A 25,591-nucleotide genomic window follows, 5' to 3' on the forward strand; every position below is an offset into this window, starting at 1 on the left:
GTTTCATCCATGTGTTTTATTTTCTGCATTTTTCATCCTTAAAAGTTTAAAGTCTCAATTTCATCCCTCACTCTAACGAAGGTTAACTGAGTCTGTTAAACTATTCACAGGGACTATCCACGTAATCTTCAACTAATTAAACTACAAAAATCAATTTATTCTTACTCTCATGATTTAAGTGACTTTAATTGATGGTTAAAATTTCTTTTGAACGGCAACACGGACAATCTCTCTAATTAGTTTCTTATATACAAAATAATGAGATTTTTTAACATACTTTAATCGATTTTTTCTAATATCTTTTGAACGGCAACACGGACTTTAATCGATTTTGACAGGTCGAAGTTCAAACAGGCCGAAGTTGTTCATAGACTATTTTTATAGGAAAAGATTAAATTGCAGGCTATTTTCATTTGATCGATTTTGACATGTTTTATCTCATTTTAAATTTACTAATTACAGGTTGGTCAGTACTCTTACATGAACTGGTACTAATATCAAAAGTAGCATTAACATTAGAACTAGAAACGGAAAACGGGAGTCGCACGTGTTTGCCAAGCTGACAAGCATGGCAAAGAGCAGGGATCGACGATTTATTACAAATGATATCTTTATTAGAAACGAGTCTTCAAAAAATATCATGCACGGGATGTCCGAGACGCTGATGCCATGTAACTGGACTGGTGATAAGAGCCTCCTGAGAAGAGTGAGAGGTGGGTGATGTAAGTGGGTAGAGATCCTCAGTGCTATCACATCGGAGAAGCAGACACTTCGTCACATAATCTTTCACGGAAAAAAACCAAAAGGATCAAATTCAACAGAAACTAGATTATCATGGGTAAATTGACGAACGGATATGAGGTTTTTAACGATGTTAGGGGTTACAAGTACATTATGTAAATGTAATGGTCGGTGAACATTTGGTAACAAGCTATGGCCAGTGTTAGTGACGGGAATGGTGTTCCCGTTACTAACGGCTACTGATGAATATTTGCAATTATTAAAAACAGTACTAAGATTATTAATACAGGAGGTAAGATGTGAAGACGCACCCGTGTCCATGTGCCACCCGGCAACACCTTAATCTGCAGAGAATGCACTAGGAAAAACAGTATGCTGAGTAAAAGAAGCGGGCTGGACTTGCTGTTGGGCCTGTTGTTGAACCTGTTGTTGGGCTTGCTGTTGGGCTTCTATAATTTGTAATAAATGGGCCTGTGTAGAATTAGGCCAATGAAAGTCTGCTCCGTTTCTCATGCTACCTTATTTGTTATGTGGGAAATTGTTCAAAATACACTTTTTTTAAGGCTTCAAACAAAATACACTTTTTTAAAAAAAATTGTCTTTTTACACCATTCGGTAGACGGATTTTCGTCTACCACCTTTATCTGTCGTCTACTACCATTTTTACAAAGTAGTCGACGGTGAGATAAAAGTGGTAGACGAATTCCCGTCTACTGGCAGGGTTAGTAGACAGCGAGAACAAAGCAGTAGACAGATATTTACAAAGTAGTCGACCGTCTACTGCCTTGTTGTTGCTGTCTACTGCCTTGTTCTTGCTGTCTACTGCCTTGTTAGTGTCTTCCGTCTACCACCTTTATCTGTCGTCTACTACCATTTTTACAAAGTAGTCGACGGTGAGATAAAGGTGGTAGACGAATTCCCGTCTACTGGCAGGGTTAGTAGACAGCGAGAACAAAGCAGTAGACAGACATTTACAAAGTAGTTGACTGTCTACTGCCTTGTTGTTACTGTCTACTGCCTTGTTGTTGCTGTCTACTGCCTTGTTAGTGTCTGTCTACAGCAACAACAAGGCAGTAGACAGCAACAACAAGGCAGTAGACGGTCGACTACTTTGTAAATGTCTGTCTACTGCTTTGTTCTCGCTGTCTACCAACCCTGCCAGTAGACGGGAATTCGTCTACCACCTTTATCTCACCGTCGACTACTTTGTAAAAATGGTAGTAGACGACAGATAAAGGTGGTAGACAGAAATCCGTCTACCGAATGGTGTAAAAAGACAATTTTTTAAAAAAAAATATATTTTGCTTGAAGCCTTAAAAAAAATGTATTTTGAACAATTACCCTTGTTATGTTCCACTTCAAGTTGTTCAATAGAGAAAGAGGAATTCGTTGAACATCAAATATAGAAAATAACTAAAAGAAAAAAAAAATGACAGAAGGGTTGTCACAATTAATTTTGGCCTCATATAAAAACAAAAGGAGGCAATTTAAAATTGTGATTCACAAAGATACGTGGGATTAATATGCCTCCTGCTTGTGGACAATATTGATAATACTGCCGTATAAGACAAAGATGGAAGATGTGGATCTAAAACAATGATCACAATTTGTGATTCGCCAGAAAAGAAAAAGGAGAAATTGGCTCGATTTTTTTTTTCTCGATAGACCGGCTCGATTTATCTCTCTCTCTTTTTTTTCTTCCTTGTGACCACTTTGTGCGAATTACGAAAAGAGAAAAAGGAGAAATTGGTTTTGGTGGCTGACTTAGAGTTTAGATCGACCAGAAAGATATAGATGGATGTTGCACTTTTTTTTTTTAGGGTTATTTAGGGTTCTGATGAGGTTGAAGAAGATAAGAATGATGAGGTTGAAGAAGATAAGAAAGAAAAAGAAGATGGTGGGGCGGTATAGCTTGTGGCGGCCGATTAGATCTCGGATCAAAATTGCTTTAATACCATGTTAAGGAATAGAACCTGTAATTTGCATTGATATAATTATTTTTGATGATCATTACAATACCATTTGCCACATATATATATAGCTAAACAATATAACCTAATTGACAATATAGAAATATGGGCCCTTATATGATGGGCTACAATCCAATTACTAAACCCGTCTAACAATTAGAGAGGTTGTTCGTGTTGCCGTTCAAAAGATATTTCCACTATCAAATTAAAGTCCATTTAAATCATGAGAGGAACAATGAATTGATTTTTGTAGTTTAATTAGTTGAAAATTACGTGAATAGTCCCTGTGAATAGTTTAAACGGACTCAGTTAACCTTCGTTAAGGTGAGGGATGAAATTGGAACTTTAAAATGCTTTTAAGGATGAAAAATGCAGAAAATAAAACACAAGGATGAAACGGGCAAAAAGTAGAAAATAAAGGGACGAAATGGGCAATTTTGTCTTATTTATATTTATTTGTACAAGTTACCATGAATAAGTATCTGATACCATAACTAAATACGGTAAGTCAGTATTAAAAACGAATACTTATACTTTGTAATTAATTCAATTGAGTTTGCAAATTTAAATATAGTAAGTTCATACTTGGAATGGGATTCAAGCCCGACAAACAATCTCGATAGCTAGGGTTACGTTTAGTATTCTCCCTACAAATAGATTTATAATAAAATAGTTAAACGGAAAATCGAATGATTCAAATCCGAAAAAGGAATCTATTGATTCTGTCTCGATTGGTCTCCCAATGGTTGGGAGTTGGGACGACCCTAAGTTCGATGATCCACTTCACGGGCATGCATCAATAGGTGTTGTTCAAAGGCTCATATGGCATCCACAATGGTCATTTAGCTACTTGTCTGAGCAAGTGAACATAGGAATGCCAGAAGATAGCATAGAAATAACCTGAGTTAGAAGTAACATTAAAAACATGATATAATCCCAGCTATAAACTAATTCAGCAAAGAATACAACCACACCACAAGAAATCAAATCAAGCTTGTGAAGCAAAATAACAAAAAAAAATAGTAAAGTTGAACCCAAACTAGACAATCAAAGATATGCATAATGCATCTGGCAACTTTGTACAATTCTTAATGATTTAAGAAAATCCAGATTATCACATCTATTGGCAGAACTACAAAAAGTTAAGAAAACGAAGTATCTTCCTTTGTTATCTATAAATACCACACTAATAATGAAGTTATGATCAGGGGTATTTTTTTCTAGCTAGGGTACGATGTAGGATTGTTTCCATCACACCTCAGAAGGTAGAATATTTTTTAGATTACACCTCTCTCATCCCTCACACCTCACGGGAGGTAAGATTGTCTACATCATCTCTCTCTCATCCCTCACAGGAGATAGGACTATCTACATCACACATGTCCCATCCCTCACAGGAAGTAGGATTATCTACATCACACATGTCCCATCCCTCACAGGAGGTAAGATTGTCTACATCACTGTTCTCAACTCCCCAAATGCGCACAACTCCATCTGTATATCCACTGAATAAGGTGCTTCCATCAGCACTCCAACATATGCCTGTGCAGTACGCATCAACAGCCATTTCAGATTCCTGTTTCAAGTCATCAACCTTCAAATCCACAACAACTCTCTTACTCTCCAAATCCCATACCTGAATACTATTCTTAGTGGCAGCACACAACCAATACCTATTCGGACTAAAACACAAGGCATTCACAATCAAACCAACATCAAGCGAACGCAACATCTTCCCTTCATCACTTAAATCCCACAACAATATATTCCCATCTTTCCCACCACTAGCACACAATGATCCATCGGGCGACACTGCAACAGTGTTCACATATCCTTTATGTCCATATAAACTATTCCTAAGTTTACAATTACTCAAACTCCAAATCTTCACACTCTTATCCCATGATCCAGATACAATCATCGGCCCAGTTACATCCGGTATAAACTTAACACAGCTAACCCAATCATCATGTCCATTTTTAATTGTATACTTACATTCACCTAATGCATTCCACAATTTGATAGTATTATCACGAGAAGCGGAAACAATTAGACGGTTATCAGTTGAAAAGGCAACGGAAAGTACATCACTATCGTGACCGACGAATCGGAGAACAGACAAACCGGTGGTGAGGTCCCAAAGACGAAGTTCATTGTCCCATGAACCGGAGAGAGCGAATTGGCCGTCGGAGGTAAGAACGACGTCTTGAATGAAATCTGAGTGGCCGGTGAGACGGCGATGGGCGACACCACCAGAAGGTTTGTCGGAGTTGTTGAGGTGCCAAACGATGAGGGATTTGTCGCGGGAGGATGTTACGATTGTGTCGGAGTTGTCAATTGGGCAGGCGATTGCAGTAACCCAATCGGTGTGGGATCGTAAAGTGCCGCGAAGGATTAAGGTGTCTGCCATTTTTAGGGTTCTTAGGTTTCCTAGAGTTTGGGAGATAGAGGTGAATTATGGGGCTGGATGAGTGATGAAGTTAGGAATTTTTAGTATGGGTTTTAGGGTTTTGCAACGCCAAATATATTGTTCGATTCTATGGAACTGTGTCGGTTTACAGAACAAATATTTTATTTATATTTTAAAGAATTTAATAAGAGAAAATCGCGCGGATAGTCCCTGTGGTTTGTAGCACCCAGCGTGGATAGACAAAGTTGGTGATTTGAGTGTGGATAGTCCTTGTGACTTAAAAGTGGAGCAAGGATAGCCAGTTCATTAACATTGTTAACTTTTTTCGTTAAAATTAGTCATGTGACAAGCATGTGAGGGTATTTATGTCATTTTCTCTCACATGGAGTGCACATGAGGGCACTAATTAAATTCCCTTCAAGATCAATCACTTCTAATTTCTGCTTCCCCCAAATTTCAACAGGTATTTCACCACTTAAATCATTAAATGGAAGTGACAAGATTCTAAGTTCTGAAAGCTTCGATATCGATTTCGATAACTTACCAACTAACTTAACACTAGATTCCAAACAAATTTTCCTAATTCCGAATCCATATAAAGGAAACTGATTATACTTTAAGCAAGTAAAGTCACCTGAATTACCTCCACCGGTGATGTTAACAGCAACAACCTGAAAATCTAACCCACATGTGACTCCGATCCATGAGCAGTGATCCGAACTACTCATACTCCAGCCCGTTAGTAACCCGGTAGGATCCGAAACGGAAGATTTGAACTCCAAAAGTGCTGATTTATCAGAATCATCGCCGGAAATGGTTAAAATGAAAGATATGATTAAAAATAAAATTAAGGGGTTTTGAGGACGACCCATTACTGGAACCCTAATTAGGGTTCGTAAAAATTGAAACTTGGTGCAAAAAGAGTGGTATTTTGCAGATTTGAAGTTGGGTTTAGTTTAAAACCCTAACCCTAGAAATTGAGTTTTGGGGAAAGAGAAGAACGTGGAGAGAGATGGTTGTTGAACAGTGAAGATGAGAAATTCATTGAGAAAACGCGTTTGTAAATTTGTTTTTTGTTTTTAGCATTTAATTCAACTTTTCCTTTTCCAGTTTTTAATGGTAAAACGCGTTTGAAAATCATGCCACGAACACTCGACAACAGTTTTAATCATCTAACAATCACTAAATTATTTCAATCAATTCGTTAACTTTTGTTGACCGGACGAAAAGCTCCAGATCTGGGACCATTTTGTTGATGTTTTGATTATGATACACGAATCTGATGTAGAATTTGATTGATCAACATGAATCATGAAGTAAAGTTATTAAAATGATGACGAACTTGAAGGTCACGAACATGGGTGTTTATGAGATTGATCAACATGATATGATTTAGGTAAGATGAAGGTATAAATAAAGGGTGGGTGAGTTAATTGACCAGAGGTGTTTGTATAAATTGGGATGATAAAGATTAAAGGGGATGAGGGAGATGAAAATTTGTAGATTTATTAATTTAAATTATATTCTATATCTATATTTATATTTATTTATTTATTAAATATAAATATAATAAATTGAGTTGATGAAATCACATAAATACGAAAAAAGTTAACAGTGTTAATGAACTGGGCTATCCTTGCTCCACTTTTAAGTCACAAGGACTATCCACACTCAAATCACCAACTTTGTCTATCCACGTTGGGTGCTACAAACCACAGGGACTATCCGCGCAATTTTCTCATTTAATAATTTAGTATTGATATTGATATTGATAATACTCATTAAATTAAATGTATAATACAATTTCAATAAAATAAACTTTTTATTACTAATAGTATACGTATCGAAAATATTAATATTGAATACTAACGCATAGTTATGAGCTCGTCCGTTGAAATCATTATAACTTCAATTGAAATAAATCGATAATACACCAAACATGAGCCCTAGAAATTGTTTTAAAACCGATCGTTGATAATAATATTTTATGCAGATCTCTAATTGTATACAAACTAATTAAATTATGTCAAATCTCAAACGAATCGGAGCTGGTATGCATTTAAATAACTATAAGGATTATCAAATAACCATTTTAACTTCAATTGGCAAACATGAGCTCATACATATATATAATATAGTACAAATATTTCATTAACATAATTTTTTAAATTTATGCGCAAACAGTAAATTAATTTTATTTTATATAAATATCATTCATAAATAATGTTAATACAGAAATATCTATTTTATAATTTTTATTATAACCTTAAACATTGTAAATGATTTTAAATATATGACCATTTATATAAATATATATAAATATTTTCAATATTTATATTAAATCAATGTATCAGTTTGCTATAAATTTAAGGTTATTATGATATTATTTATTTTATTATAAAGCTAATTTAAACCTCATTATAATAATATTTATCGTATGAATAGCAATATTCCAAATAATCTCTAAAACTATTTCATAATAATAACAATAATAATAATAGTATATTATTAATATAATTATACCATCTATCATTATTAATATAATACTACATGATAATTTAATATAATATTTTAGATAATGAAATTTGTATATAAAATTATTGAATTTAATAACTCAATTAATAGATAAAAATAAATAATAGATTGACACGTGGTAGGAATAAAGAATGAGTTGACATGTGACAAGAATAAAGAAGGAGGTGACATATAAGATTATTATCACGCGCTTTATATAATGTATAGAAAATAGATAAATAGAATAGAAGATTATTACTATAAATTAAGTTTTTTGTTTAGTAGTAAAATTTAAAAAGAGTAAAAAATCGTCTAAAATTTTAAACATTTATTGTAGTATTGAATTGCACCTTTCAAGTTTTCAATTGTGCTCGTATATTTTTATACGTAAACGAATTTCAAAAGTAAAACGAGTTGAAGAAAACATAAGTTTTTATGTTTAAACTACTTGGAGGGAGGGATAAGGGATTACATCTGGTCAGATTTGGGTTCGGTATAGACAAACCCAACCCCAATTAAGCAATCTCGTTCTAAACCCAGCTTATACACGACTGGTCCCTATTTAGTTACAATACTAACTAACAGTAAACAAGTATTCCCACGGATTTTCGATTACATTACTTACAAACTATGGAGTTTTTAACGAGTGCCCCAAGGGCAAGTGTTAAGCATCATTAATTAATGTAGAATTTTCCATTTATAACACAAAAATTATTAATTAAACTCATTTGTTTCTAATTATACATGATTATTAAATATGATTATATTATATACGGAAAGTGAACCTTCCAAAAATAATTCTTAACACTTGCCCTTAGGGCACTCGTTAGCAAAACTAATGGGTATCCCGTATCCCATGGTTATATTATCAAAAAAATACACATATTATAAAATAATATATGTATATTATATAATATTGAAATTTAAAAGGATCGATTCGGGTCTATTTTCGTGTATACGGGTCGGGTATTCTGGTTTTTATGTAAAAACCATCCTCAGATTCGAACGCGGATAAAAATTTAAAACCATCCACATACCTAGTCCTCAAATCGTGGACCCGGGCCGAACCCAATTAAATTATATCGGGTTTCAAGTTTTCCCATTAAGTACAATTATTTTTGTCCTTCCTCGGAGATGGTAAATATCACTTAGACAATGAGTTACCTTGATTGGTTTAACTGACGTGGAGTGAGATTTTGCACTTTTTGAAAGAAAGAGAAAAAATTGACTGTGATATGGCAGTGTTGAATCTAATGGATATGTCGTGGTGGGTGTTAAATTTGAGTGATAAATGTTTTGGGTGATGTGGTAAAATTTGAATGAAAATTTGTTGTAATGTAAATAAATTAACAAAATAAATATATATATTTGTTCCATTTTGATTCGTCTAGTTCAATCTCACACCTAAATTCGTCGATGTTACGATACTAACTAACTCCCATAATGTTTGACGCGTAATGTGACGCCCCGTACAAAATCAACGTGTACGGATCATCAACAACATGATCATTATAAGGTCACAACACTATATGTTGTTTTTAAAAACAAGTTTTGCATTCATGAAAAGATAACGTCAAAGGTTTTACAAAAAACAACATGTTTTTACGAGTAGAAAGCATTAACATAAGTACGTGACACAAAGGTCATTACAAAGCCATTAATCAAAATAACATAAGTTGTGAATGCAATATAAAAGTTCCATGATTGAGACATCTCTAAGTAATGCAGCGGAAGTCTAACACAGCGTGACTATAACAGCAGGTCTAACAGCAAGTCTAACAGCAATCTATTACAGTGGAAGCAAATCGTCTAAGCACCTGAGAAAATATGCTTAAAATGTCAACACGAATGTTGGTGAGCTATAGTTTTAGCAAACAACAATATAATGTAGACCACGAGATTTAGTATACAAAACAGTATAAAAAGTATATGCTTATCCGTGGGCACCGGCCGGTAACTAACTTAACGTAAAATAATAAATAATACCCCCTAAAAGTACACTTGGCGAATGCGTATGTTCTCGAAGTATTAAACACCCGTTAAATGCTAGCGCGACTAGCCCGAGTGGGGATGTCAAACCCTATGGATCCATATCTAAGATTCGCGTCTACCGGTTCAAAAACCAATAGTTAAACGTTACCGTGCTAAGGGGAAAGTTTATGTCGTTATATAACCCACACATATGTAAAGTTTAAGTACTCGTGTCAAATAAGTAAAACATAAAAAACGCATGTATTCCCAGTCCCAAAAATAGTAAAGTAGAAAGGGAGCTATAACTCACAGTGAATAAGCAGTAAAAGTCGATATGAAAAGTATGCAAGTAGTAAGTCGGTCCGAAAGGTCGTCAACCTAAGTCAAAGGTTACTAAGTCAGTATATTGTCCCAAAAGTTTAAAAGTGCATAAATTAAGTCTTAAGTATCATCATCATCATCATTCGTAAAAGATAAAGTAAGTTTTCACATGAATAGAGATCGAAACAAAAGGCTGACTTCGGACAGCTGCTACGACCTCTATAAAAATTGAAAAGACGCGTGGTCAGTGGACAAGGCTCCGTATGTGAGTCCTCGTACCGCTCTCCAATTTTCAGATCCTAACTCGATGTCGTTTGACCGTGGCGACGGTCAAAGCGCGAGTAGGTCAGAAATTTCAGCACGTCGTTACAAAGGCGTAGTGATTTTTGGAAGGCTATAAATCCTAATCCGTATATTGGATTGAGGCGAGTCTTAAACGAAAAGTCAACTAATCGAACCGAACTATCTGAAAATCAACTATCCAGAAGTCCCAGGAGTCTGATCAGACCCCGAAAAACAGTAAACAAGTGCTCCGGTGGGTTTCTTGGTGCTTGATGCTCATCACGGTTCTCATCCTTGATGCTTGTGAGCTTCAAGTGTACAACTCTTTGATGTTTTAGCATCACTTTGACCAAGTTTCAACCATCAACACACAATATCAAGACTAAGAAAGAATATAACTCACTTAAGAGTTTTAGAAGGATGATGAACCAAGGTTACATCATATTCTTAGTCTTAACACGAACACAAGTTCTATTCACAAACTAAAGCTACAAACTTTGATTCAATCAAATAAGTATAAAACATAAATTTGATCAAACAAAGCAATGAAACCCTAAGCTAGAGAGATTGGATCCCTTAACAAAATTTATGAGATTTCAAAGCTAGAAAGCTTGAATCTTTTATGTTCTTGAAGATCTTCAAAGCAAAAGGCTAGATCTTCAAGTTCCATGAAATTCATAAACACAAGTTTTGATCTTTTTAACAAAATAAAGAGATCATAAGCTAGAAAACTTAGATCCAACAAAGTAATGAAGATTCAAAGCTAGAAAGCTTGAATCTTTAATGTTCTTGAAGATCCTTAAAGCAAAAGGCTAGATCTTCAAGTTTCATGAAGATCATTGATATCGGGCAAAAAGTCACGTTTTTACCCCCTAAATCAGGCCCTAAAACAATAAAGATTAAAAATTTGTTGGCAAAATTATCGCTTTTTCGGTTGATTTTGTAGATTAAGTAAATACAAAGGCGATGCAAAAAGAATCAAGTAAAACGGAGCTAAAACGAAGATTCTAGAGTGAAAACGGTGAAAGACAAGAAATCAAGTTACGATCCAGGGAATTCAGGCTGATCATGCATCAAAAACGGCCTGCCATACGGCCTGCCATACGGCCTGCCGTATGGAAACGGCCTGCCAAATACGAGCCACCAAGTGAGCCACCAAGCGGCCTGCCACGAATACGGCCTGCCAAATACGGCCTGCCGTACGGCCTGCCAGCCGTATTTGGCAGAATTCCAAGTCTATTTAAAGGGCACTCTCCATTCATTCCAACATACACTCAACTTGCAATTCAATTCATATTTTCAATAGTTTAGGTAGTTTTTAGCAGTAGTTAGCTAGTTTTTATTTTCCAGAGGATATCCCGACGAGTCCCTCGGATCTCGGGCAGATTAGTTCGGCTTTTTCAGGCTTTTATCCGGTACGCCTATCTTTTGTATTAAACATGTATTCTTACTCTTTATGTTTAATGAAGCGTTCTGATATTGCCATGATAGCTTAATTCACTGTATGTTTCCATTATAGAAGTTTGGGTTAGCGTAATTATGTTAATTTAGTACGGTTATTGTTATACTGCTGAACTAGGAAGTCTGATAGATTTGTATGCTAGCATCTTAAGGATTGACTAACTTAGGTTGTGATAAGGACTTGTCCACCTATATGAAATTAGCTACTTCATAGGATTAAGACCCCTGGTTATACTGTATCTGAAGATTCTATGAACTCGGTATGGCCGGAGTTCCCGAGAGGCATCTAATGCACTTTTAGGCACGGAACCTAGGAATTGAGACATGAATGACCTAGTATGCCTATTGACTGTTCCGAAGAGACCTCTTAGGAGCTGTTAAGATCTAGTTAGTGCTTTTACTGTATGACCCAAGCCTATTGCATGCTCTTGTCTGATTGTTGCCCTAGGTCTTAGTCATATCAACTGTTTAGGTACTCATTAGGTTTCTATCTGCTTTACTATCAGTACGTTAACTGTAATGCTGTATAATATTTGATTTGTTGTGATCTCACTAGTATGATGAAATGGTAGTTAGTTATCAATCAAGGTTTTGCCAACTTAAACCGACGGACTCCTTCCGTTTGTGATCAGTGTTCAATCAACACGGCACGTTGTTATTCAGTTATCTAAACTGATAACGAGGGTTAGGATTAGAGCTCAACCCACTAACACACCTAGTACTCTACTGAGGATAACCTCCGAGGTATTGTTACACTCCAGCTATACGACCAAGTGACATACTTCTCACTGCTCAAAGAGAACTCCGAGAGTTCAGAGATAAGTAGGTATGTGTAATTGGCTCATCCAACCAGATCAACATCAATCCGAGCATAGCCTTAACATAAGCATAATTACCTCTACCTAACCCAATACCGATATCTTGGTCAACATTTCCCTGATCTGCATACTCCGGATATCCTCCCACCTTATTTACTTTTCTGCATTTAGGATCTTTAGCTAAAACCAACTGCTATCTTTTATCCAGGTAATTTAACTAAAAGACAATTATCCACTTGATCTTTAATTCGTTAATCAGCATAAAAATTCGACACTAGGTTAACTTACACTTCTACACCTTAGAAAGTAAAGCAATTTAGGCCCCGCAAAATATAAATAAACGAAGACACTGTGTGCTGCCGAATCGGACATCCTGCGACCTAACGACACCGCAGAAATAAAACCGTCCGTTAGTAGCATATCAGTAGATAGTCTTTTCTTGGCGCCGCTGCCGGGGATCGAATATTTTGATCGAGAAAGATTTTTAGCAGACAAAGTATTGTTTGGTGGTGTCTAAGAAAGACAATTATACACGGATTTGGTTATTGGATTTTCCGAACAGTCTCCAATTATATTGGAACCAAAAGGATCCTGCCTCTCCGTAGTCGGCCTGGCCACCTAGATATGAGTAATCTGTGAAAAGTCCTATCAGTTAAGATATCCGATCTGGTTAGCGACCGAATTTCAAGAATAATTGTTTTTATTAAATTATCGATCCTTTTAGTAAATCAATATTTTCTAAAAGTTACTTTTAAGTCTTTTTATCATAAAATCTAGAAAATCTTAAAAAAAATGGAACAACAAGACACCCTTGCTTCTATGCATAAGTCATGCTTAGAGGAAAGAGGAGGACCAATCACCTTAGGAACCGAAAGAATTCCTGAAATCAGTTCACACATGATTAAACTAGTCAGTATGATCTGTAAATTTCAAGGATTACCGACTGACGATCCTAACTTTCACATAAACAAATTTATCAGTCTGGTTGACTCTTTTAAGAAGGACGCAAACGAGAAAAACATTTTAAAACTGCATCTTTTCCAATATTCACTTTCTAAACACGCTTCAGCATGGTTTGACGCACTTAACCCGAATTCAATCCATTCATGGGAGGATTTAGCCACTAAATTTCTAAATAAATACTATCCACCCTCCCTGCAAACCTGTTTAAGAAATGACATCACTAACTTTTCCCAAAAAGAAAATGAGTCATTGTGTCTAGCATGGAATAGAGTAAAGATGATGCTTAAAAGATGTCCGAATCATTCGTTAAGTCGGGCAGACATAGTCTGTACGCTTTACAATGGTTTAACCAAGGATGATAAGTCTCTCCTAGACATGGCCTCGCAAGGCAACTTCATGTCTCGAACAGCAGATGAAGCATGGGATCTCTTGGACACAATAGCTGCACAGCAGGAAGACTGGAACAATGAAGCTGCTGAGAAGGATGATGTCTTCGCTCATACGGTAAAAATGCTGGAAACCAGGTTACAAGATCTCACCCTCACTCTTCAAAGTTTACAAATTCCTAAGAACACCGATGCTACTAGAACCAATCTAAGGTATCCTTACCCTAGATGGGCACTTAAACAGCACAATAGCTCGGATCATAATATAATATTTCCATTGCACAAACCTACTCTCCACTCTAAGGAAATTTTAGCTGAATTTATGAAAAAGCAATATATGATAAACCTTCAAGTCATAGAATGCCAGAACAAATTTGACACTTTGATAAAAACTTTTGAAGAATTAATCACGAATTTTCAGCTTACGCTTAAAATTTTAACCACTAAAATTGAGCTAGAGTGTAGTGAGTTTGATGCCCTCGGGGAATAGCTGAAGATGTCCTAGTTAGAGTGGATAAGTTTTCATTCCCCGTTGATTTTGTCATTATGGATATTGAGGAAGACACGAAGGTCCCACTCATTCTTGGCAGACCATTCCTGAATACTGCCAAGGCCGTAATTGACGTCCACAATAAATCCTTAAAGTTAAGGGTTGGAGGAGAAGAAATCACATTCAATGTTGATCGCCTCACGAACCATCCTAAGGAAGAGGATGTGAATCTCTCTGATTCTTTTCAAGAACTCGTCAACGAATACCTGGAAGAGACTATGGCCATATGCAGTCAAGATCAAATTTCTAAGGATCTGTTCTTTACACCTCCTAAAGGAAATCTTGATAGCCATTCCGCCATAAACCTTAGTCAACCCATATCTCCCCTCTCTGAAAGTGAATTTATTGGCAATACTATTCAAATAGCACCGCTAGGACAAGGCATTCCTTTACCTCTACTAAGGAGAAGACTGAATGAAGAGTCAGATTTCATTCCGGTATATCAGGAACCCCAGTCAAGGGAAGACTGTGGGGATTTTCCCGAACCTACCTTCGAAACTAAAGAAGAAGTTTCTGAAGAGGAAGCATTGAGAAGGACAATTTCCAAAAATGAAGAACAGATAGCATCAGTGACCGCTACTGAAGAATAGAATTCCAGGAGAGGTACGACTCGTTAGACCGTGAGGAAATAGCTAGAATGAAGCCATCTATCGAGGAGCCCCCAGAATTGGAATTAAAGAAGTTACTCGACAATCTGGAGTATGCATTCTTAGAAGGAGATTCACAACTCCCTGTGATCATATCGAAAGACCTCAAGCCGCAAGAGAAGGCGAAGTTGATTCAAGTGCTGAAATCACATAAGAAGGCAATTGCTTGGAAGATCTCCGACATCAAAGGGATCAGCCCCAACTATTGCACCTACAAAATCTTCATGGAAGACGATTTCAAGCCATCAGTTCAGAGGCAAAGAAGGGCCAACCCTAAGATTCAAGAAGTCGTCAAGAAAGAAGTAATCAAACTTCTGGACGCCGGTCTGATCTATCCAATCTCTGATTTACCATGGGTCAGTCCTGTTCAAGTGGTACCCAAAAAGGGAGGGACGACCGTGATTCAAAATGAGAATAATGAACTTATTCCAACTCGGGAAGTCACCGGTTAGAGGGTTTGCATAGACTATCGTAAACTAAACGATGCAACCCGGAAGGATCATTTTCCATTACCTTTCATCGATCAAATGTTGGAACGTCTATCAGGAAATGAGTACTACTGTTTCCTAGACGGTTTTTTAGGCGATTTTCAAATTCCCCTCGATCCAAAGGACCAAGAGAAAACAACCTTCACCTGTCCTTATGGAACATTCGCCTACCGACGTATGCCCTTTGGGTTATGCAATGCACCCGCTACCTTTCAGCGATGCATGGTAGCAATATTCCACGACATGATTGAGCGTTGTATGGAAGTCTTCATGGACGACTTCTCAGTCTTTGGAAGTACCTTTGATTCGTGCCTTTCAAACCTTGACAAGATGCTCACCCGGTGTGAAGAGTCAAATCTAGTTCTTAATTGGGAAAAATGTCACTTCATGGTAAAAGAAGGGATAGTTTTAGGACATAAGATCTCTAAAGCAGGAATAGAAGTTGATAAGGCTAAGATTGAGACCATCACTAAACTTCCAGAACCTACCACAGTAAGAGCGGTGAGGATTTCCTAGGACACGCCGGTTTCTACCGACGCCTCATTAAGGATTTCTCGAAGGTCACCCGACCTCTCACTCATCTCCTAGGAAAGGAAGTCTCGTTTGTCTTCGATGAAGAATGTCAAAAAGCATTCAACTTTCTGAAAGAGCAGCTAACACATGCACCGATCATGATAGCTCCTGACTGGAGTCTACCCTTTGAGATCATGTGTGATGCAAGCGATTTCGCAGTTGGATCAGTGCTTGGACAATGGGTAGATAAACACTTTCATTCAATCTATTACGCAAGCAAAACCTTAACCGGAGCTCAAGAGAATTACACTACCACAGAGAAGGAGCTGCTAGCCTTAGTGTTCGCCTTCGACAAATTCCGTTCCTATCTTATCTTGTCCGAGACTACGGTCTACACAAATCATTCAGCCCTCAAATATCTATTCACAAAGCAAGACGCAAAGCCAAGACTCCTATGATGGATCTTACTCCTTCAAGAATTCGACATCGAGATTAAAGACAAGAAAGGAGCAGAGAACGTCGCAGCAAATCATCTTAGTCGTTTGGAGAACCCAACGATGGAAAAACTTGCAGAACAAGATATCAGAGATAAATTTCCAGAAGAACAGCTTATGAGTTTAGGACAAACTCACATAGGATCACAGTTTACCGACACCCCTTGGTATGCTGACATGGCCAACTACTTAGTTGCCGGAGTAGTACAGAAAGGGATGAGTACCTCCCGAAGAAGGAAGTTCTTTAGGGATGCCAAGTACTACTCCTGGGAAGATCCTTACCTGTTTAGAATTTTCCCTGATCAGATAATCAGGAGGTGCGTAGATGAAAAGCAAGTAGCAGGGATTCTTCACCAATGTCATCATGGACCAACTGGAGGTCATCATGGAGCGAACTTAACATCGAGGAAAGTCTACGAATCGGGATTCTACTGGCCATCTATATTTCGAGATGCGCAAGAGCTTGTAAAGCGTTGCGACGCATGCCAAAGGCAAGGCAATATCTCTATAAAGAACGAGATGCCTAGGACTAATATCCAAGCTTGCGAAATCTTCGATATATGGGGATTAGACTTCATGGGCCCATTCCCAAAGTCTAACGGGAAAGAATATGTCCTCGTAGCAGTAGATTACGTCTCCAGATGGGTAGAAGCTCAAGCATTTCCGACTAATGATGCCAAAGTCGTCACAAGTTTCCTGAAAAGACTATTCTGCAGATTTGGAGCTCCCCGTGCGATCATTAGTGATAGAGGCACACACTTCTGTAACACTCAGTTTATGAAGGTGATGCAACAATACGGAGTTACCCACAAGATGTCCACTGCCTATCATCCGCAGACCAACGGACAAGCAGAGGTCACGAACAGAGCACTGAAAAGAATCTTAGAGCGTACTGTCGGCCATCATGGAAATAAATGGGCCGAGAAGGTAGATGATGCTCTGTGGGCATTCCGGACTGCTTACAAGAATCCTCTAGGGACTACACCCTATCGAATGATCTATGGAAAAGCTTGTCATCTTCCGTTAGAACTCGAATATAAAGCTCTCTGGGCGCTGAAGACCTGCAACCTCGATCCCTCAGTTACTGGAAGACATAGAAAGATGCAGATGAACGAACTCGCCGAATTGAGAGACCAAGCATATGAAACGTCGTACATCTACAAGGAACGAACGAAACTTACGCATGATGCCAAATTAATCCCTACAAAGTTCGCCCCTGGAGATAAGGTTCTTCTCTTCAATTCTCGGTTCAAGAAGTTCACGGGAAAATTTAGATCAAGATGGAGTGGCCCATACAAAGTTGTACACGCTTTTCCACATGGAGCCGTGGATTTGAAGGGACCTACTGGAAATTTCAAAGTCAATGGCCACCGGTTGAAAGCCTATTTAGAAGACCACGATAAGGAGGAGCACCTTTTCTCCTTTGATCCATTTTGAAGATCTGACAAGGAAAAGTCGAGCTGTAACGACTTGATAAACAAAGCGCTCTTGGGAGGCACCCCTTGCTTATCCTTTTTATTTATTATTTATTTTCTTTTTAATTATTTTCAGTCTTACGATATTATTTCTGTACTAACCAACTAAGCGCCATACTTGCGCTTAGTGCTTACAAATTTGTTTAATGTGTTTTAGGCATTATGCCAAGTTCAGGAGCATCAGCTTGCATTCCCATACGCAGGAGGAGGACCCCTGTCTTCTACTCATCAGGAAGCAGCGCAGATCAGAACAGGCCGTCAACAGGGCAACTAGGCCCCAGGAGATTAGTATTACAGAGCATTGAGGAAGATATCGGCACAGCGCCGCCATCATCTCCCGTCAGACGATCTAGACGTCTAGCCAGGAGGCCGGCCGAGCATGCACCACTCTCAGATACGCATGAGCCACCGATATCGATCTACTATGGAGCTACTCTGAGCGACCCAGATGTTGCATGGGCACTACTCAGGGATCAACAGAGCCTTTACAAAGCTCTGAGAGCATACCTCTGTCGTGAGGAGATGCCGCGTAGCACCCTGGGCCCATCATCATATAGGCTAGTACCCCGTGCTCAGTCGACACGACGGTCTACCCTGGGCAGTCTACACCAGCTTCGGTTCACTCTATTGCTATGCCCCCGCATGCTACTCCTACTCCTATTGTGCCGCATGTCCCAGTTGCAGAGCCAGTTCCAGCTACTATGTTGCCAGAGGGTTGTCATTTAGTGACTATTCCTATTTCAGTGGAGCCGCCAATGGCCCAGGCTTTTGAGCTCACTGGGAACATTCCCGATAAGGAACTTTGCCCAGACTTATCTCACCTGGAGATACCGTCAGACTTATGTCTAGACTCTTTGCTAGGCCCTGAGTTGGATATAGGGTAACCTTTCGAGCACATGTCGAACTTGGATGAGGATTTTCTCAGATACCTTTCAGAGCCGCCGCACATTAACCAGGATAGTATCTTGTAGACTACTTTATCTTTATATTTCAGTTTTTATTTTATCTTTTAAAGCATTGTACTAAAAAGTTGTTATATAGTGGAAATGCTGCCTTTCTCTTTTTTTTTTCATGCAGAAATATTATTATAAAAGAGACTGGTATGTAGGAGATGGACCGTAGGAAGGCCCAGCACTAGGAAAGTAACGCGACCATAAGGAAGTAACCATTCCTCAAACCTATTTCAATTATAACGCACTAAAATCTCTAAGTGTGGGGTTACCCCCGCAGCCAACTTAAAATTTTAGAAGTCATGTCCTTAATTTATAACGTATTAAAATATTCTTCTAGAGAACATTAGGGACAATGTTCTTCTAAGTGTGGGGTAATGGGTAAGGTTTTTAAGGTCGGAGATTTTAAGTCAAGTAACCATAAAACGCCAGGTTTTGAAAAATTCTTTTGTTCAAAAGTAATTAAGCAATGGATATTGGGTAATTTTGAAAAATTCTTACTTTGTTTTTTCCCAAAAGATCTAATAAAATTGCTAGAAATCGGTTTTCGGAACATTTATTAGAACGGAACGATTAAGCTAAAACTAATGTTTTGTGTCAAAATATTTCTTTTAAGAAAATATGTTAAAGGCTACGCATGATCAAGCACGACCCCTACTCTAAAAAGTGAGGAATCTTGGACCCAAAGTATCTGTATGACCCATCAAATCTACAGTACTTTGTATTTCAATTGATGAGCGTGCCGGTGTACGGTTCAAGTTAGAACTTGGTTCAGACATACGTTTCAAGGCCAATGGTTAGTGAGCGCCATACGTGGTGCAGGTGCGATACTCCTTCTGAAACCATTTCGAATAGAGAAGACAAAAAGCCATCCATTTCCGTTTCCACTCCACGTAATTTTAACCCCACCAACTCACATAAAGAGTTGATGAATTAGAAATATTCACCCTAAATTCACTCCCAAAAATATACCATTCACATTTTCATTTCCCTTTTCCATTCACCAAAGATCCAGAGATCAATGAAGAGATAGATTGATCAAATTCGCTTCAAAAGTACTAGTCGAAAGATTCCGAACCCCTGATTGTTTTTGAAAGGTCAAAGACCTATTTTCAGTGGATTATCACTTCCTCTCTGGGCACCAGGAACGAAAGACAAAAGTTATGAAGAAAGGGTATGCCATGAAAAAAAATATATATATATGATTGTATGAAAGAGCAAAGTCTCTAAGAGCAAAGTCTCAAATAAGGCAAAAAGAAACCCAAGGAGATGCCCTGAAGAAGAATGATGGAAGAGCAAAAGAAAATTCTAGACAAAGTCTTAGCAAAATCCGCCTCTTCCGAAGAAAACCTTTATGGAATTCTCAGCCATCATCTATCCAAAATGGATAATCTGAAGAATCAAAGTCTATCAATTCTCTCAAAATTAAAAGATCTGGATTCCTTTCACCAAAACTCATAAATTTCCAACCAAACCCTATAACCCGTCTTCCTCTTGAAAGAATGCTTAGGAAGAAGATCAGTGCCGTCCTTACTTAACCGGTGGAGATATTGATGCTTTACCAAGCCTATGATGAGAACTGTTACACGACTGGCTTCTGAGCGACAATACAAGTAGAATAGGACACCCTAAACACTTGAGTGATATGAGTGATCCGTCAGTGAGGAGCCTGATCATGTATACTCTACTTCTGAGAGTTGGAAAGTACGCCTTTTTCACTATGGACGAGACTGAAATCTATCGGCCAAATCATCGAAGTTCGAAACTTTTTCTAATACTTTCGAAAAATGAACCGACTTCCGATAAAGGCATAATAAAAAGATCTACGGGTGGGGCAAAGAAGAGTCTATTAGGAGGATCCCGATATTCCTGCTTCCTTGCTTGAGGACAAGCAAAGCTAAGTGTGGGGTATTTGATATCGGGCAAAAAGTCACGTTTTTACCCCCTAAATCAAGCCCTAAAACAATAAAGATTAAAACTTTGTCGGCAAAATTATCGCTTTTTCGGTTGATCTTGTAGATTAAGTAAATACAAAGGCGATGCAAAAAGAATCAAGTAAAACGGAGCTAAAACGAAGATTCTAGAGCGAAAATGGTGAAAGGCAAGAAATCAAGTTACGATCCAGGGAATTCAGGCTGATCAGGCATCAAAAACGGCCTGCCATACGGCCTGCCGTATGGAAACGGCCTGCCAAATACGAGCCACCAAGCGAGCCACCAAGCGGCCTGCCACGAATACGGCCTGCCGTACGGCCTGCCAGCCGTATTTGGCAGAATTCCAAGTCTATTTAAAGGGCACTCTCCATTCATTCCAACATACACTCAACTTGCAATTCAATTCATATTTTCAATAGTTTAGGTAGTTTTTAGCAATAGTTAGCTAGTTTTTATTTTCCGGAGGATATCCCGGCGAGTCCCTCGGATCTCGGGCAGATTAGTTCGGCTTTTTCAGGCTTTTATCCGGTACGCCTATCTTTTGTATTAAATATGTATTCTTACTCTTTATGTTTAATGAAGCATTCTGATATTGCCATGATAGCTTAATTTATCTATATGTTGCCATTATAGAAGTTTGGGTTAGCGTAATTATGTTAATTTAGTACAATTATTGTTATACTGCTGAACTAGGAAGTCTGATAGATTTGTATGCTAGCATATTAAGGATTGACCAACTTAGGTTGTGATCAGGACTTGTCCACCTATATGAAATTAGCTACTTCATAGGATTAAGATCCCTGGTTATACTGTATCTGAAGATTCTATGAACTCGGTATGGCCGGAGTTCCCGAGAGGCATCTAATGCACTTTTAGGACACGGAGCCTGGGAATTGAGACATGAATGACCTAGTATGCCTATTGAATGTTCCGAAGAGACCTCTTAGGAGCTGTTAAGATCTAGTTAGTGCTTTTACTGTATGACCCAAGCCTATTGCATGCTCTTGTCTGATTGTTGCCCTAGGTCTTAGTCATATCAACTGTTTAGGTACTCATTAGGTTTCTATCTGCTTTACTATCAGTACGTTAACTATAATGTTGTATAATATTTGATTTGTTGTGATCTCACTAGTATGATGAAACGGTAGTTAGTTATCAATAAAGGTTTTGCCAACTTAAACCGACGGACTCCTTCCGTTTGTGATCAGTGTTCAATCAACACGGCACGTTGTTATTCAGTTATCTAAACTGATAACGAGGGTTAGGATTAGAGCTCAACCCACTAACACACCTAGTACTCTACTGAGGATAACCTCCGAGGTATTGTTACGCTCCAGCTATACGACCAAGTGACATATTTCTCACTGCTCAAAGAGAACTCCGAGAGTTCAGAGATAAGTAGGTATGTGTAATTGGCTCATCCAACCAGATCAACATCAATCCGAGCATAGCCTTAACATAAGCATAATTACCTCTACCTAACCCAATACCGATATCTTGGTCAACATTTCCCTGATCTGCATACTCCGGATATCCTCCCACCTTATTTACTTTTCTGCATTTAGGATCTTTAGCTAAAACCAACTGCTATCTTTTATCCAGGTAATTTAACTAAAAGACAATTATCCACTTGATCTTCAATTCGTTAATCAGCATAAAAATTCGACACTAGGTTAACTTACACTTCTACACCTTAGAAAGTAAAGTAATTTAGGCCCCGCAAAATATAAATAAACGAAGACACTGTGTGCTGCCGAATCGGACATCCTGCGACCTAACGACACCGCAGAAATAAAATCGTCCGTTAGTAGCATATCAATCATAAACACAAGTTTTGATCTTTTTAACAACATAAAGTGATCTTAAGCTATAAAGCTTAGATCCATCAAAGTAATGAAGATTCAAAGCTAGAAAGCTTGAATCTTTAATGTTCTTGAAGGATTCAAATCAAAGTTTGAATCTACAAGATATAACAAGATCTAAAAGCTAAAAAGCTTGATCATATAAAGATGATGATGTCGTGATCATTAAGAAGAAAAGAAGAAGAAGAAAATTTAAAACTTAGAATTTTTAGAGTGAGAAATACTAGAGAGAAAATTAGAGAGTAAGTGTGTGTAAAATGAGAATGAGATCAAGTATGAAATGGGTGAAATAAGCTTGGTATTTATAGGGGTGGGGAGGCCTTTAGGCCGTGGGCTGTATGGGGGGACAATGGGACACCTTTTTGCTTTTTGCATGGTGGTGGTCTAAAGGTGGTGCTTATTGTTAGGATCTCATGCAACATTTATAGTAATAGTTAACAAAAATGCTAGTATGTTGGCTCTTATAAATGGGTTTTTGTCCTACATCTTAATGGATAATTATTTAATTAAAATTGGGCTAATTAAATGGTCCAGGAACTAGAGTAGGGTGGGCTAAAGTCCAACAAGGTAGAAAGTCCAATAAGACTAACTAGTGTGCATTAGTAAATTACTACGCGTAATTAAGCAACCAATAAACCAAGTAATTGTCATTAGAAAATAACAATTAGTATTATGTAGTCATAATATTCCAATTATGACAAAAATTAAACGTGTACCAAGGTACATAGCTCGTTCTAAACGTCAAGTGACATTAACGGTCGTAAAAGCATTCGGGGATCAAGTTAAGTAACTACGTACTTAATAACACGTTTTAAAATATAAACGAAAGTAATCAACATGAAATAAGATCCCAGAACATAATCTAACACAGTACGCACAAAAACGCAGTTTCGTGAAAATAACAAGCACAAATATAAGTCGAAAAAGTCGGGTCGTTACACGTAACACCGCGTAACAAGATTTCAAGAGCGTTAAAATTTGACATGTCAATTTGGCGCCTCATTTGCTGCCCCGTATCTCATGATCTTATGTTCGCCACCTAACTCGAATATTTTGTGACGTTTTTCGAATTTTATTTAATCACTCTCAAAGATATGCTGCTACTAAGGTATTGTTTATGCTGGTGGAATATAACACGCCCCTTTTTTTTATTTTTTTTAACGGCAATAATGATTATATTAGCAAACGCTCCCTAGCAAGGCGCTGAGAGAGAAAAAAATTACAAAGGCCTTTCCAGGAGTTTCAATTAGAAACTACATGACCACGATTTTTAAGCCAACGAAAAGAAAATAATTTTATTACTTCAAAAATTCTACTTCTACGTATAACAATATCATTAAACACGACACCGTTCCTGAAACGCCAAAGCACCCACAGAACTGTAACCACAATCACTTCAACCCGAATCAAAGTTTTTGATGTAACTTGTAAGCTCTCGATCCAATCATGTAACCAAATAACACGCCCCATGTTATGTTATGACCAACTTCATTAAAACAACAGTAATCCAAATGACCACTTATATAAGTAACCATGATTATTGATGTGTGGCGGATTCATGAATTTTTCGACATGTGCAAAATGTATATATATATATTTTTTTTTTTTTTTTGAATTATTAATACAACAAAACGGGGGGCAATATTTTGAAATTTAACCCATAAATACGGTAAACTTCAAACTTTAAAACGTTAATACATTGAAAATGTTTGGGTCATCGAAGACAGCTGGCCTTGGTTGCCCCCTACTATGGTCCGCCTTTGCTCATGACATGGTTACTTTTGAAAATTAGGTCAATATTAACTATGGCTGGTGACACTAATCCACCAAGTATAAATAGATTTAAAATTTTGAGCTTCATATTTTTTTGACAAAGATAACGAAAACTTATATAAAATCAAAAACGTTAAGAAAAGAAAAGGTCTTCAACCAAAGGGTATAAGAAGGAATCTGATGCGGCCCGTACCTAAAAAGCGGTGGAAACAAACTAATAATCTATACTGACATCTACACTAAACCATAACAAACCGTACACAATATAACAAAAACCATTCCATACGAAGAACCAAGAAAACACATGCAAACTCAAAATCTCTACAACACGCAACTAAGGGGATGTTTAGGGTTGCGATTTGAACTTGATTTTTTGATTTATCACGTTTAATGGCCATAAATAATCGAATAATATTGTTTGACAATTTGCAACCAAAATCAATTAACTGCGATTTGGATTTTTCCACAACGTAAAAATGAACAAGGAGACACTACACCAAAACGTGAGGAGACACATCCCGAGGAGCCACATCCAGTTGCATCGAGTTCACAAAACTCACCTCCACCTGTTGCTTCTCCACCACCATCTTCACCTTCTACTACACGTCACTACTCCACCTCCTGTTCCACGTAGCTTACCAAAATCTGACAACCTAAACAAGTGTAAGTCTTGTAAGATCCTTTTTGGCCTTGGTAAACGTAGACATGTTGACCTTCCATCTATTAGTACCGCTAAACCTACACCCTCACCCATTGTTGATCCATTTCCTGATACTTCTGACTCTCATGATGAGACCCCACCCACTCCTGATGATGTAGTACAGGTGAAGAAGGTTTTAGATATGCTGATAGCTAGGATTACTGCTTTGGAGGGCGAGCGAGAGATTATTGAGACTATTCAGCGAGATGTTAATCATCTTAGGCATCGTTTTATATATCTACAGGATGATATGACTACTTTTGAGTCGCTATTTATGCGGACATTGGACAACATGGAGCAGAGATTTTTCGATATAGACCGTCGTTACTTTTGATGACCAAGTAGCACCAGCTATTTACGTTATTAAT

The 25,591-nt window shown here is 37.7% G+C and overlaps 1 protein-coding gene across 1 annotated transcript; it reads right to left on the reverse strand.

The window, feature by feature from the left end:
• Window positions 1-3,119: 3,119 nt before the first annotated feature.
• Window positions 3,120-5,317, reverse strand: LOC139852262 (small ribosomal subunit protein RACK1-like). The gene has a single exon (XM_071841515.1). It carries the CDS (start codon window positions 5,119-5,121, stop codon window positions 4,054-4,056), a length of 1,068 nt encoding a protein of 355 aa, XP_071697616.1. The 5' UTR covers window positions 5,122-5,317; the 3' UTR covers window positions 3,120-4,053.
• Between the last annotated feature and the right edge of the window lie 20,274 nt (window positions 5,318-25,591).

Source organism: Rutidosis leptorrhynchoides, chromosome 6 (genome assembly GCF_046630445.1).
Source record: "Rutidosis leptorrhynchoides isolate AG116_Rl617_1_P2 chromosome 6, CSIRO_AGI_Rlap_v1, whole genome shotgun sequence".
In the NCBI taxonomy this organism is placed as follows: Eukaryota; Viridiplantae; Streptophyta; class Magnoliopsida; order Asterales; family Asteraceae; genus Rutidosis; species Rutidosis leptorrhynchoides.